The following is a 15,488-nucleotide window of genomic DNA, read 5'->3' on the forward strand; positions in this document are numbered from 1 at the left end:
TTAACCAGGCAATAGCAATGGAGCAATGGCAGAGATAACAGATGACATTTTACATTGCCAAAAAAAAAAATCATTATGACATTCTTTCAAATCTTGATGAAGCTAATTCAGTCAAATATCAATTCCTACTGTGGGAGAGCCTTTTCAATTATAAAGATATTGACACTGAATTCTGATCAGAACTTGACTATGTTACGTGTATTATGTGCTGTTATCAAATAAATGTAACTAAACTTGAAACTGGCAGTTGTTTTGAATATGTGCCTAGTGGTGGTGCTTTAAAAGCAACATACATGTAACAGACCACTGTTTAATACAATAAAAGTTCACAGTAGAATATATATTGTTTTTTTATATTCACAAATTTGTATGAAATTATGAACATTACCACATTCATATTAACAAGTCCGCATCTACGTCACGCGTTTTCACACGCTTTTTGACATGTCATGTCATGTCATGACATGATTTCCCATTGTCAGAGGTTGACATGTATGCCGCCATAAAAAAAAATAATGTTCACGCCCTATAGTATTCACTCATTCTAACTGTTTGTTACACTTTCCTACGTCATGACGATAACCCAAGTTTACTACGACTGATTGACATAAAACATTTACTCAACAATATACATAACCAGAAGAAGCCTCCCTTTTGCTGTTTGAAGCATTTTCGATTATTCATGACATAGTCCTTTTTCTTGGAGTCGATCACTCCGTCTGCTTTTCCATCAGTTCAATTGTCTGTCCATATGTCAATAAAAAAAATATGGTACTTGCCACAGGCACTTGTCTCAGAAATTTTTTTTCCTATATACCTTAATATAGGAAATTTTTTTCTGAGACAAGTGCCTGTGGTACTTGCGTGTGATGGATAGTTATCTTATTTGCTATCATACCTCATCTCCACTGTTTTTATCTAAAAAAAAAAAAAGAAGCTAGCACCAACAAAAGAGGAATGGACGGTTTATTTTATTGAACTTATACAATTCAACCTAACAACAAATAAGAAAACAGTCGTTAGTAGTATAACGATATATAAATGTATTTAGGATAATATGGTTGAAAAAAAACTTTTTGTACAAAATCGAAAAGCGGTACGCAACGAGACCTTCTGAACTGAATTAACGGCATATATTTAATAATATTTGATAAGTAAGACATTTTGTATATTTGTAAGCCTGTAAAGCTTTGATATCAACAAAATGACGTCACTTGATATTATTTAAACAGTGATTAATTTACTCTTAAAATTATAATATATTGCAAGACGCCGTACAGACAAAAGTTGTTATTTTGCAATTCGCCGTACAACGTTCTGCAATTCGCCGTACAACAAACAAACAATGTTTTTGTTCATATTCTTTAAAAAACATGTTTTTGACAACAAATTTCAGTAAATATGATGCCACACTATAATAATCTAAAAACGTGTCTGGAAAAATAATGAAAAACAGTTCAATATCTTGAGAATGGGGCGACAGAGGTCGATCGACCTCGAAATTTTCCGGTACTAAGTGGCAAGTTTTGGAGTATTACACACAATCTTGTATTAATTTTGTACTTATCTGCCTTATAATTTAAAGAATTATATATCAGAAAATCATTTCTTAAGCGGCACCCTCATCCAATGAGTGGAAATGCTCTAAATTGAATGAATTCTTAACTTGTTTACTTTTTTTTTCTATTTCTCTCCGCTTCGTTAGTACCCAATTTCCGGTGGCGATGATACACAGTGACATCGCTCATATTCATAAGTTTGTTGCCTATTATAATTCAGATCATAACTACCAGTGTATCGGGATTTTTTTTAAACTTAAAACCGTGGGTCTCTTTTCAAAAGTCTTCCAACTGTTTCCCTGATTTCGCTAGTTAATCTTTTATATTTTTGTTACGTTTATATGCTATGATAGACACTTGAGTAAACATGTCACTGCATTCTTTTGCAGATTGTTATTTTGTAATAAGAGTAAGTGGGTATTTTTCTTGTTCTTGTATTTCTTAAGTTTTTTTTATTAATAATTTGGAACCAAATCGAAGAACTAACGAGTTCTGTCCTCTTGTTGTATTAAGCTTGTAATAGATTCAGATTAAGTATGCTAAATTAGATATGTGGGCATAAAAAGTGCGCACAAATCTCAGTGTGTAATTTTAAATTCTCAGTGTGTAATTTGAAATTCTCAGTGTGTAATTTCAAATTCTCAGTGTGTGTTTTCAGTTTATTTATTCTCAGTGTGTCTTTTTGAAATCTCAGTGTGTAATTTTCAATTCTCAGTGTGCGTTTTTCATTTTTGTAATCTCAGTGCGTCTTTATGAAATCTCAGTGTGTAATTTTTAATTCTCAGTGTGTAATGTTCAATTCTCAGTGTGTAATTTTCAATTCTCAGTGTGCGTTTTGAAGTTTTTAAATCTCAGTGTGCTCTGTTGTAATTCTCAGTGTGTAAATTTTTCGAAAAATGGTTTAAACATAGTTTTGACGAGAACGGCTTGCCATAATAGGCCCTAGTGTGGACAGTGTGTTACTTGCCAATATGTTTTAATAGCCCTTCCAAATTTATGTCTTCATGTTTTATGCTTTAAATAGCAAGTTATGGGATGAAATTACAATGTAAAAAGAAAAAAATGGGTCGTGAATTTTAAAGTAAACTAGTTATTTGGTCCAGATGAATAAGGTTTAAAATTAGGAATTTCGGAAGCTGTCAAAAGATTTCAAGACCCCTTTAAGCCTTTAAGCTCTGATGCGGTTTTCTCTATTTCTCAGAATCATAATATATATTGAAACATATCAATTTTTGTTTGAAATCTACCACAGGAAGTGTTGTTTGATTTGCGGTATGGGTTTTACTCATTGTTGAAGTCCATACGATGACCTATAGTTGTTTATATCTGTGTCATTTGGTCTCTTTTGACTGTGACTGTCTAAATTAAGTCATATTCTTCCGCTAGATAATTTTTACAACCTGATTTGGAATTGTTCACCTGATATCAATTTGAAAATGTTGAGATATTGACCATTGGACATTGGGCAAACATCAATCTATCATGCATTCAATAAATGACAATTACTTGTGGTCAACTGTGGATAGATGTTACCGTGGTGAGGAACATGAGGGTAATGTAAGGGGGTCCTTAAATTATTATTTTTAATCCTGACCCCCGTTTAAGTCTTTGCGAATCCAGGGATCCGGGGGTTGCATGGGACCCTCACATTTTATGAAGATCAATGAATTTGAATTGGGATACATACTTTGACCCCCCCCCCAAAAAAAAAACCCACCACCTTTATCCTTGGTTAGGAAACCCTCTTTTATAATGGCTGGATCCGCCCGTGTTTATGAATGTGTAAACTCTTTCCACACTCATAATTCCTTAATACATAATGTATATACTCTGAGCGTCCTATACTTGCGTAAAATATTTGATTGTTGTAGTTTTAGGGGAGGGCTAGTAATACTGTAGTAAGATTACTAAGACCAGAGGCCCCTTAGTTCAATAAAAGACATATATAATCAATATGTGATCTGAAAATAATAAGGGGGAGGGGCACTTACTGTCTGTAATGCTTGGTAGGGATTTGACGTTGGAATATGTCTTTTTGAGTGGCGGATCCAGAAATTTGTCATAAAAAGGAGGGCACTGACTATTTAAGAGGGGACCCGCTCCAGTCATGCTTTAATGATTCCTTATAACCAATCAAATTTTCCAACAAAAGAGGGGCCGGGCACCCTCCCCCTAAATCCGCCTCTGTTTTTTTTCCAGATTTCTCGTTTATGAAAAGGTCAGCAAATATATATAGATGTAATATATGACAACGTTGCTGGTTATATCATAAGTGTTTAAAATCAATCAGATGTAGAATTTATTTTTTAAATGCAATTAAGTATTTGTGTAAGTATATAAAAATGACTCGCAGCGACTCACTCATAGCATACCTACTATAAAAAGTTCAAAATGGCACCCAGAATCCGCAACTGTTTCCGATAGCTCTTTGGCTACTCCTAATATTATCATTTTTACTTAGGATAGACCCAAGAATTGTATGCAAACCTTTCTGATTTAATTTTGACCCTCCCTTTTGATTCATGTAATTAGAATGTGTAAATGTGGTGATGTGTTCTTCAATATGGTCAAGGGATGTGTTCTTCAATATGGTCAATAGTTCTTCAATATGGTCAAGTATTAACTAAAAGTGAGTCTCACTCTCTGTTGAAAGACATACTTTCTGTCGTCTGCTCGCTTAATAATCAGGGAATGACAAGGGATGCTCATTTCTCAAATCTCTCTTTTTTTATTTTTTTTATTTCTCACTTTTTATCCTCCTTTTTACAGATTTATTTACCCGCCCCCTATGCCCCACATCGCCAATTGTTTTAACCCCTCAGTATATCCCGCATACCAAAATCGAGTCACCCCCTTTCTCAATCTCAATTTAATGAGTGCAACTAAATAATGAATTTGTACTTACTTGACTACATTCTGTCGAGACGTCTCCCTATGATAAAGAGGGGGTGACTTGGGGTTCTCATTTCCCAAATCTCTCTTTATGTATTTTTGTTTGTTATTTCCCACTTTTTATCATCCTCTCCCCCCCCCCCCAAGATCTTTTTACCACCTATACCCTACATCGCCACTCCCCTCCTTTTCCACCCCACATCACACACATGTTACTTAATTTGATGAATATAACTAAAAAGTGAATTTGTACTAAAAACTACATTCAGTCTTCCATCTACACTTGACTTTATTTTACCACCTATGCCCCACATCGCCACTTTATCCCCCCCCCTTTTTCCCATAATCACGCATACCAAAATCTTGGCACCCCTTCCTTATTTAATGAACTTTGTCATCCTTCTTTTCCCCAGACTTTGATATCCCACATCGATCCCTTATAGAACTGAAATGTTTGCTGCAGGTCTGCTGCAAACAAAAAGTTGCAGGAACCCTTTGAATAATGTTTGCAGATGTCTGCAGCAAACACGCAGGAGAAAGATTAATTTGCAAAAATATGTTTGCAGCAAGTCTGCAGCAAACACTCATTTGCAGCAGGGATGCCGCAAACACTTATTTGCATGATAAATTGTTTGCAGCAGACCTGCAGCAAACACGGACTCTGTGTTCGCTGCAAGTCTGCAGCAAGTTTGCAGCAGACTTGCAGCAAATGTTTGTTGCAGGAGGCTGATTTTTCAGTAATAAGATCGCCACTTTTTACCCCCACCCCCTTTTTTCAAATCCCCCTCCACCTTTTCTCATGACATTATACATCCCAAAACCGCATCACCCCACTCAATATCTAAATATGGTAAATATAACTTAAACTTTGTTATGTCGTCTCGCTATATTAATTTTTACATTTAATGTATGTAAATTATATCCTGGTTCAAAATCAACTTGTCGTCTGCGTTTTTCCATTGTCAATTTATGTGAATAACCGACAGAAAAGTCCCGTAAGCTAGTTCATATACTAGGATCTTCCGCAATTGTTGTCAAGGGATGACCGACAAAGGCTGGATATATTTTATTTTATGACATGATGAAAAAAGGTGAAGAGATAATGAAACAATTGCGTCAGATAATATTCGGGATTTTTATTTGTGTCTGTGTATATTTGATGTACGTGAACGTATACCCGGATGTGAAAAGGCACAAGATCGTAAAAATAGACAAGATAGATGAATTAGGGAATTACATTCCGTTTCTCGCTTATTCAATCATATCTATGTGTGACATAAGGGAGCTACCATTTGATTTTTATGTGGGGGGGGGGGGGGGGGGGGGGGGGGGGGGCTAGGATGAAATTTGAAAAAAATAGGCAGGACAGGAGTTCTGAGTAAAAAAAAAGGCAGGATGAGACACTTTGCAAAAAAAAAAGGCAGGATGACAATTTATGAAAAAAAGTCAGGACAATCTATTAAAAAAAAAGGCAGGACCGAATAGAGTGAAAAATAAAAAGGCAGGACAGAGATTACAACTAAAAAAATATGCAGGACAAAATTTTTCATCCTAGCCCCCCCATAAAAATCAAATGGTAGCTCCCCAACACCAAAACTAATTGAATTGTATAAAGTATTCAATTCATCACCTATTTCAAAGTACTACAAACCTCTAAACTATACAACGTATCACATGACAGTCTATAATATGTGGAATCAGCGAGAGAAATTATATCCATATCAGATTGATCAGAGCGGGCGAGCACCAAAAAGCCGAGAGTCAGACAATGAATGGTGTAATGAAACCTGCTCTCTTAAAGATATCAAATAAAATCGAAGAATTTAAAGATCTTAACGAAATACAAGTTTCTATTTCAAAAATTAAAAGAACTTCGACAGGAATTGTAATGGATGTTCAATTAACGTCTTCGGTACAAATAGGTAAAATAAAAAGTCTTAGATCGTGGTGTGCAGATAACTTTTACAATAGGGATGCAAAATTGAAATTCCACATTTCTCTTGGATATTTGTACAGAAAAGTAGATGAAGACCTCACTCAACCAATATATAAACTTGAAGAATGGATAAAAGAAAACATTCCAGTAATAGTGGTCAGACGACCGACACCAACTATTTTTCTGTCTATGGAGAATTTTCACTCGGCAATCCTCGGGTAAATCTGTTACTCCTAAGACGGAGGAACGGAATCGGACGAGTTATCGAGAAAACTTCGTGCATGTCGTTTGCTTAATTTAATGAGGGTAGTAATGGGGACACCTTCAGGACGAATAACGGTAAAAATTCTTACCAAATGACGTTAACGGTATCTTTTTTGTGCACGAGGACAAAATATACATTTTCTTTTAGAAGATTAAAAAAAATCAACTGTTTTTGACGAATCACGGTAATTTTTCTCAAAAAAATAACGGTAATGATAATTATTTGATACCTCTGACGAATCACGTTAAGGTAAAATTTTAACCAATTTGACGCTAACGGTAGCCGGAAGTGCCCAATTTTGACGCATGACGATAAAGGTCATTACTAGCCTCATTAATATGTATTGCAGTGCAAAGTGAGGAAATGCTACATTAACAAGTGATCACAAGTCGAATTCAAAATGTTTGAACTAAGGGCTTTTATTTTGATTTGTTAGGGTAAGGTTGTGGTTTTGTTCTCAGAACTAAAAAAAATATACAAAAAAGTCTTCATTTGTGTAAAAATGTAGTCATAGATGATGAATTTCATTTCTTTTTCTATTGTGATATATCATTTCAAGATGTTGTTCAATTAAATAAATAAGTACATATGTATTATTAATCCCTTCCTTGAACTGGATGACATTTGCGATTCTAGTGGGGACCAACTCCACAAGCGCTGATACAAAATACAGATTACCACAAAAGAAAGATCAAGTTCGAAATTGTGTGTCGTCACTTAAGCCGTTCAGCATAAAAATTGCTACATCTGTCGTTTCCATTCTCTAACATTAGTGTGCCTCAACCAAATGGTATGAAACTGATACACAATGCTTAAAATCCCAAACTAGTCTTAAATACGTGAATACTGCATTTGGATGTGGAAGTTGACTCATGCATATTCAACAGCGATGGCATCTGTGGCCTATAGACACATTCTTCATTTATTCTTTATAAAATCTAATTGCATCCAATCTCTAAATTTCAGCCCATTTATTCTCTAATCCTTTTCTCAAACATATATATTTTTTTAAATGGTACAAATGTGGACACACTGATCTATGGACACAGATCAGTGTGGATATTAATGCGGTGATAAATTGTGTTAAGTCTGATTGACTGACAGTGCAATCATCACCGAGTTTGTGTATTAGTTGTGCCCCACATAATAATGTCTTTTATATTCTGTTATTTGCTGGTTCGAGTACACAGTTATTTCGTAGTGCATTTCTTTAAGACAATAAATGGAAATATAAAAAAAAAAAAACCTGCGCTTTCTCAATAATATTTTTACAGTGTTATGTACTACTTTTGGGACAAATTATATCAAAATTATAGAAAACTTCATCGGCTCTAACTCAAAATATGGACAATTTTATGTTCAGGGGGTCTTGAAATCTTCTGACAGCTTCCGAAATACTTATTTTTGGCCTTTTTCAGCTGGACCAAATCACTACTTTACTTTAAAATTCATGAATCAATTTTTTTCACAGTGTAATTTTATCCCCCTACTTGCTATTTGAGGCATAAAACATGAAGAAATAAATTTGGAAGGGGTATAAAAAAGATTGGCAAGTAACACACTTTCCACACTATATTGAAAAACATGCAGAAATTTATCGTTGAGTAACATGGTAATGGTGATGAATGGAATTAATGTCCAGTAACAAATATTTCACACATAATTGGAGGATTTAGTCCAGTGGCAAATTAAATGGATATACAAAGACAAGAACATGCTAGTTTGATATAAATATAAACTTGCCTTGTTCTAGACTGACCCACTGAATCTGGGTTTTTTTAAATTCTAGTAAAGAAGGTAATAGTCAAAAAAAGCATTTGACATATCAGCCTTGCCTAACACATTATTCAACTCCAATCCAACCAATCTTCAGTGGTGGATCCAGGGGGGGTTTCGGGGGTTGGAACCCCCCCCCCCCTTTTTTTTTTGGCCGATCAATGCATTTGAATGGGAGCATATAGTTTGAACCCCCCCCCCCCCCTTTTACTCTGGGTTGAAAACCCCCCCCCCCTTTTTAAAATGGCTGGATCCGCCCTTGAATCTTTGATCTTTTTGCTACATTCTGCAAATCAAATATTTCTTTGTCTTTGCTTTATACCTGACCTAGGAGGCAAGCAAGCTACCATGACACCACTTATACAAAAACATGGAGGGTGGTAACCATAATATAAGAAAGCTTATGATGATTTTGTAAGAAAACAACAAAGCAGAATTTCCTCATTTATTTGCAGTTTTCACAAACATTTTGACCTGCATTAAACTAAATAACCTAGAGCTTTGTTGAAGAAGATGACCAAGGGCTTTGTAGAGACTTTTACCAAATGTGAAGAATGAATTGTTTTTTAATGTCCAGTGGAAAATAGTCAGGATATGTACATGCTAGTTTGATCTGAATAAAATTCGTAAGGGTTTCACGGAACTCAGTGTCTCGCCTCATTTTGCTGTTAATCGCAGATTCAACAAAAATGAGGAAAAACATCAATAAAAATTTCCCTTTCGATACTGACTTTTGATTGAAAGAAGCTTCCAAGTTTGGTAAAAAATCCAGGATAGTTTATGAATCTTATAAATGTTTTATAAACTTTAACTGCAGACTGTATGTAATGTTATTATAACTGAAATGTAGACTGTATGTAATGTTAACTGGAAGAAAACTAAGTCCATTTATAAGTAAAATACGGAAAAGTGGAAATTTATTTTTACAAAATTTTCTTCTTGATACTATCTTATGATCATAAACAAGCTTCTGTCCAAGTTTGGTACAAATCAAAGATAGTTTATGAAAGTTATTAAAATTTTAAAAACTTTAACCACAGAGTGAATGTAATGTTTCCTCGCAGAAAAACTAAGTCCATTTATAAGTAAAATACGGAAAAAATCGAATTTTATTTTTTCAAAATTTACTTCTGGATACTTTCTTATGATCATAAACAAGCTTCTGTCCAAGTTTGGTAGGAATTCAGTATAGTTTAAGAAAGTTATTAAAATTTCAAAAACTTTAACCACAGAGTGAATATTTGTGGACGACGACAACGGAATGTAGGATCGCTTAGTCTCGCTTTTTCGACTCAAGTCCAAGGCTCGAAAATAAACCATACTAGACTGACTTATGAGCTGGATTTTGTATTCAATTTAACAAAGTAACAGTCTGCAGAAACATGTCATTGACTGGCGAACCAACTAGACACATCATTCTGACTCCAGGCTGTTCGGCGACCCAACTAGACACATCATTCTGACTCCAGGCTGTTTGGCGACCCAACTAGACACATCATTCTGACTCCAGGCTGTTCGGCGACCCAACTAGACACATCATTCTGACTCCAGGCTGTTTGGCGACCCAACTAGACACATCATTCTGACTCCAGGCTGTTCGGCGACCCAACTAGACACATCATTCTGACTCCAGACTGTTCGGCGACCCAACTAGACACATCATTCTGACTCCAGGCTGTTCGGCGACCCAACTAGACACATCATTCTGACTCCAGGCTGTTCGGCGACCCAACTAGACACATCATTCTGACTCCAGACTGTTCGGCGACCCAACTAGACACATCATTCTGACTCCAGGCTGTTCGGCGACCCAACTAGACACATCATTCTGACTCCAGGCTGTTCGGCGACCCAACTAGACACATCATTCTGACTCCAGACTGTTCGGCGACCCAACTAGACACATCATTCTGACTCCAGGCTGTTCAGTCTCAGCTCTAACTCCAAAATTCTGTTAATCCAGGATTTAATTAATCAGACTCCTTGAGTATAGCAATAATAAAAACTCTCATCTTAATATCTGTTACATGTATCTGAATTTAGCTTTGGAATCACTAAACTCACATTTTTCAGCATTTAAAAAAAATTTGTAAGAATAAAATGAATGACAATAGTTTCTGAATAAAAAGTCCCCTGTGCTTGGTGGAAAAGTAGCAAAAGTCTATTTTTAAGCCTTTGGATGGATGGCACGGGAACTCATAACCTCCTGCACTTCAGAGGAGCACGCTACAACTGATGGAAAAAATTAAGATAAGACAACTAATAAACATATTTTAAGAAAACAAAAAAAGCAGAATTTCCTCATTTATTTGCACATTTTTCACAAACATTTTGATAAAATTTAAATATTCATATAAAAGGAATACTACTCAAAGCAGAGTACATTTTGCATAATTAGAATTATATAATCACATCCACAAATGTCATTCACATAAGCAAATAATAGGCATCACAATATGTACGACCTTATGACCTTTCCACCATTCAAAGAAAATATAATCTTAAAGAAAGTACCACTGTATAAACTTTTAAAGCTAATTAATACAAATTATTTTTAAAAGTTTTGTGTGTAAACAGAGTAAATTAGAAAAGAGTAAAACAATTTTCACAATCAATTTATTCAGAAGCAGATCAAGTGCCGTGAAGTGGTTTTTGGGCCATGCTGATTTAGGTGTCGCCCCCTTTTATGGGAAAAATTTGATTATTAAGGGAATCTCTGAAACATGAGCGGGCCATTCTAAGGCATGTTGCCATTATTGAAATAGCGTGAATGTAAATAGTTCAGATTTTGTTAGAGATTGAATCCTCTCGAAACGATTGTATAATAATATGACTTCTGAAATTTTCACAAAATGTTTACTTCCATATATTAATACAATTTTGGAATGATTTAATTTTATGGTTTCCATGGTCCCATGAATCTGAACATGATTCTTTCAAAGAATAATTCTACATGAACATTTTCTGCTCAAAAATAAAAAAATACCAGATCTAGAATTACATGTAAAAACGGGAATTATTTGAGTATAAATTTGTCTTAAAAATTGGTTTATTACTACAATAACGTAAATATAAAAAAGAAGATGTGGTATGATTGCCAATGAGACAACTATCCACAAAAGACCAAACTGAAACAGACATTAACAACTATAGGTCACCGTACTTATGTTCCCTATTGGAATTTTTAAAACAAGGAATACATTTTAAGGTAGATTTCATAATATACAATTTTCACTTGTTCAGATTATGTGTAATAGTTGCATTAATTGAGAATACATGTTTTGCTCAATTTAATGATTACAATAACATATTTTGGTAGCTTGAAAATATCCTTTTGCTCAAACTATTGATCATAATAAAATTTTCGGTAGTTTGAAATACGTAGTTTTGCAATTCAGAGCTAAAAGATTTAAACATAGGACAAAAAAAAAATAGTTAAAGAACCTTTTAACATATCGTTTCAATAAATGTACTTGAAATTATACAATCAACATTTTAATAAAATTTTCTCCAGATCAAAACTTCCTTTAACACCCAACCTGCATGGAACTAGTTTTCCTCTGCTGGGATTCATTCTATGATGTAATTTAGCAGGTTAACACATGAATACACTTTTGGTTCAAAAAAATGCCCACCAATGAAATAAGACTTTACAAACAAAACTAGAATTATAGTCAAATATTAAGCGAAATTTTTTGAAAATATACATGTACTTATAGTATATGCAGTCACAATTGGATTTGAAACATAGATTTTCTGATACCATTCTGAAAAACAATGAACAATGATTCAATCCATAAAATTCTGGACCTTTTTGTCAAACAGCCAGGATAAATTCACTGAATTCATAAAGCAATGATTAGCACATTGCATCAGTTACAAAGGGATCACTGAAGGATAAAGATTGCTGTGAGGACTTAAAATTAAAAGGAGTAGGTTCAGTAAAAATTGAAAGTGGCTGCATTCGTGTTCATTCATAATATTGAAATGTAAGTTGTATTTGATGATAATACATAACATATATAAAGGTTGAGGATGAACACGGATGCGGCCACTTTCATTTTTGACGAAAACCATCTGAAAAGTGACGTTTTTTGGAATATTTGATAGATTTTTCATATTTAAGCTTCAATTGGAGCGTTTTTAATGACTGAATCAGTTAAAATCTTTAGCATAAACTAATCGAATCAATTAAAATAGACACTTAAGTGTTTAAAAAGTGTCCCAAATATCTCGTTAGATGAAACTGAAATTTGGGGCCAAAATCGGCCCTTACCGGACCTACTCCTTTACAAAACAAATTAAGGCAAGGATTAAATTAGAGTTATCTTCCTTTGTCCATAATATTAGTTAAACCTTGCACTACTAATGAAATTTTAATTAAGATATTTTTTTTTTCACATACAAATGATTTTGTAAATTGAAGTATACATGTAGAATCTATTTCTTGTAGATCTATTTCAGAATCTTCGCACTTTAAAAAAAAAAAAAAACATAAAACGTTTTCATACATAAAAATAAATAAAATTAAACTCAGATCTTTAGTTTTTCTCTAAAGTTCAGTTTAATAATAAGCACTAAATAAAAAAATATTATGACTAGTATTAATTCAAATTTGGGTGCTTTCTTTTTATTTAAACAAAAAATATTTAAAATTAAATTCATTTTAAAAGACAACATACATCATAAAACAGAAAAAAGGTTATATAAAAAATAAATTAAAACAAAATATTGGGAATTTAGAAAATTATAAAAATAACAAGCAACTTTTAAAACAATAATAAGCCTGAGAGAAACAAATATTAAACAACAAAATATTTCATATATTTTTTGAAGTTTTCAATCACAACCAGAGTTATCTTTCTTTTACCAGATTTATTAAGCAGAGCAAAAAATACTTTTGTTCCTTTTGTATTAATTAATTACGTAATTCCACATAAAAAACATTCTGAATGAAAATCACGGAACTTATCAAAGGAAAAATCCTACAACCAAGGTTCTGAAAAATACCACAAAACATTTTTTTCTTCTTCTTCAAAAAAAGAATTTTCTTGAAAAAATCTTACAAGCATTTCTAAAAGGACTTGGGTATCCTTTTTAGGGGGTAATAAATACCATTGAGGTTAAATTTGGTATATTAATTTAACTAAATACAAATACATAGACTTTACTTGTACCACCTGTTTTCACAATAGACTCAACTGTATATTGCTGACCTTGCTATTAGTTCTAACAATAAATTAAAAAGCCCATCAAAGAAATCCAATTCTCCATCACCAGTTCTTTAGATTAAAATATTTAGGATAGGTAATCAGATTGAAGAAATAGCTCTTAAAGCCAGGTGTTCAAAGATTTTTCAATTTTTTCTCTCACATAAGATTATGAAGTGTGGGTATAAAAAGTTTATATCGAATGGATATCTGATGATACCGGAGAACAGGTTTCGACACTAAGCGTTGACAATGTCTAACATCGGCTCTAGGGTCAAGTAAGCTTAAAAATCCCAAGACCCTCCTGCATTTGTGCTTGATTCATCCAATTATCTGCATACAAGGGGATGAAAATGATTCTTGCAGTAAGCCCATGATTAAATGACCTTTGCACTTCAGTTTACAATCAGAATTGTGTAAGATCACGCTGACCTTTGCACTTTACAATAAGAATTATGTCAGAGGTTATCAGTAACTCTGACCATGACCTTTGCACTTTACAATCAGATTTGTGTCAAAGGTCAGCAATCACTCTGACCCGGACCACAGTCTGAAGGAGTCCGTAATATTTTTAATTCATCCTCTAATTGTCTGATTCTTTTGTCTTTTAATTTCACTTGTTCTTTTAAACTCTTGATTTCCTCTGATTGTTGGAAATAAGCTTTCTGTAACTATAAATAGAAAATATGATTATGACAACAAGTGCTTTTTAAAATCATTAAAAAATAAGTACATGTAATATTGTGTCATATTTCAAATACTTGTGGTATGCTGTCTTGTCAACATATATAGCTCAAATATTAACTATTTAAGGAGGTAGACCTAGGTTAAGGGAAATAACTCTTAAAATCCTCAGTACGTTTGTGTCAGCCATTTTCATAAATATGTTCTAAGCTTCTAGGATACATAGATTATTTCCAATCTGTTTCAGGTAAATGCTTAAAATACATTGATAAACTTGACTTTTACAAACGCTTAACTGATTTAAAGAGTTATCTCCCTGAACCAAGGTCTACCCCCTTAAGAAATGACTGTAATATTTTTTCTGTCTATGAAGAAATAACATAAAAAAATTGGTGCACACTGAATAACGCGCGTAGCGAGTTATTTAACAGTGTGCACCACATTTTTTATGTTATTTCGAATAGACAGAAAAAATATTACAGTCATTTCTTATAATTTTATCTATTTTAAACCGTAGAAAACCATGAAAAAACGTTGATGACGTCACAGTCACATGACTAAATTATGTCTATGGGCTGATAACAAAATAACATCAGCCAATCAGGTGACCCGTTACATCCAACATTAAATTATGTAAACATGAACTTTTAGTTCTGAATAAAATACATAATACATTATACAAAGTAAAACAGGAATTATCAAAATTTGGACAGTACAACAAACTAAACCAATCAATATACTGTAACCCGAATAATTCAGTCGTTATATTCCGCTGATCTACGAAGGCTACATTAACGGGCTTGAATTATTCAAGTTAAGTATACTGTGGATTCATTTATCTTCCAAAAAAAAAGGTACCAATTTTTTGGTGGAATAAGGAAAACTCACCTGTTTGTGTGTATTTAAGTTTTGCCGCAAATTGCAAATATTTTAAAATTTCATACCAGTGAAATCTATCAAGTTTGGTATCCAACGAATAGAAATGAACCCACACAGTATAAACGAGACTGATTTTTTAAAAGATTTTTGTATGTGTTACGATAGACAGATCTTCTAGTACTACAATACACCATGTTTTTTCCACTTGTTTTGCATAAGGAGGAATACAATGTCTAATTTTTTAGAGCTGCTTTTCTTTGCAAAACAGCCCAAAAAAAATTCCATCT

General features: G+C 33.6%; 1 protein-coding gene across 9 annotated transcripts in view; it reads right to left on the reverse strand.

Annotated features, from left to right (window-relative positions):
* Positions 1-10,719: 10,719 nt before the first annotated feature.
* The window catches only part of LOC143051725 (coronin-2B-like), a 55,901-nt gene continuing 51,132 nt past the window's right edge, over positions 10,720-15,488 (reverse strand). For all 9 annotated transcript variants that reach the window (XM_076224631.1, XM_076224632.1, XM_076224633.1 and 6 more), the window contains one exon: positions 10,720-14,309. In XM_076224631.1, coding sequence (XP_076080746.1) covers positions 14,160-14,309 — 150 coding nt within the window. In that variant the 3' untranslated portion in view covers positions 10,720-14,159. The remainder of the gene's footprint in view (positions 14,310-15,488) is intronic.

This window comes from Mytilus galloprovincialis, chromosome 11 (assembly GCF_965363235.1).
Source record: "Mytilus galloprovincialis chromosome 11, xbMytGall1.hap1.1, whole genome shotgun sequence".
Classification (NCBI taxonomy): Eukaryota; Metazoa; Mollusca; class Bivalvia; order Mytilida; family Mytilidae; genus Mytilus; species Mytilus galloprovincialis.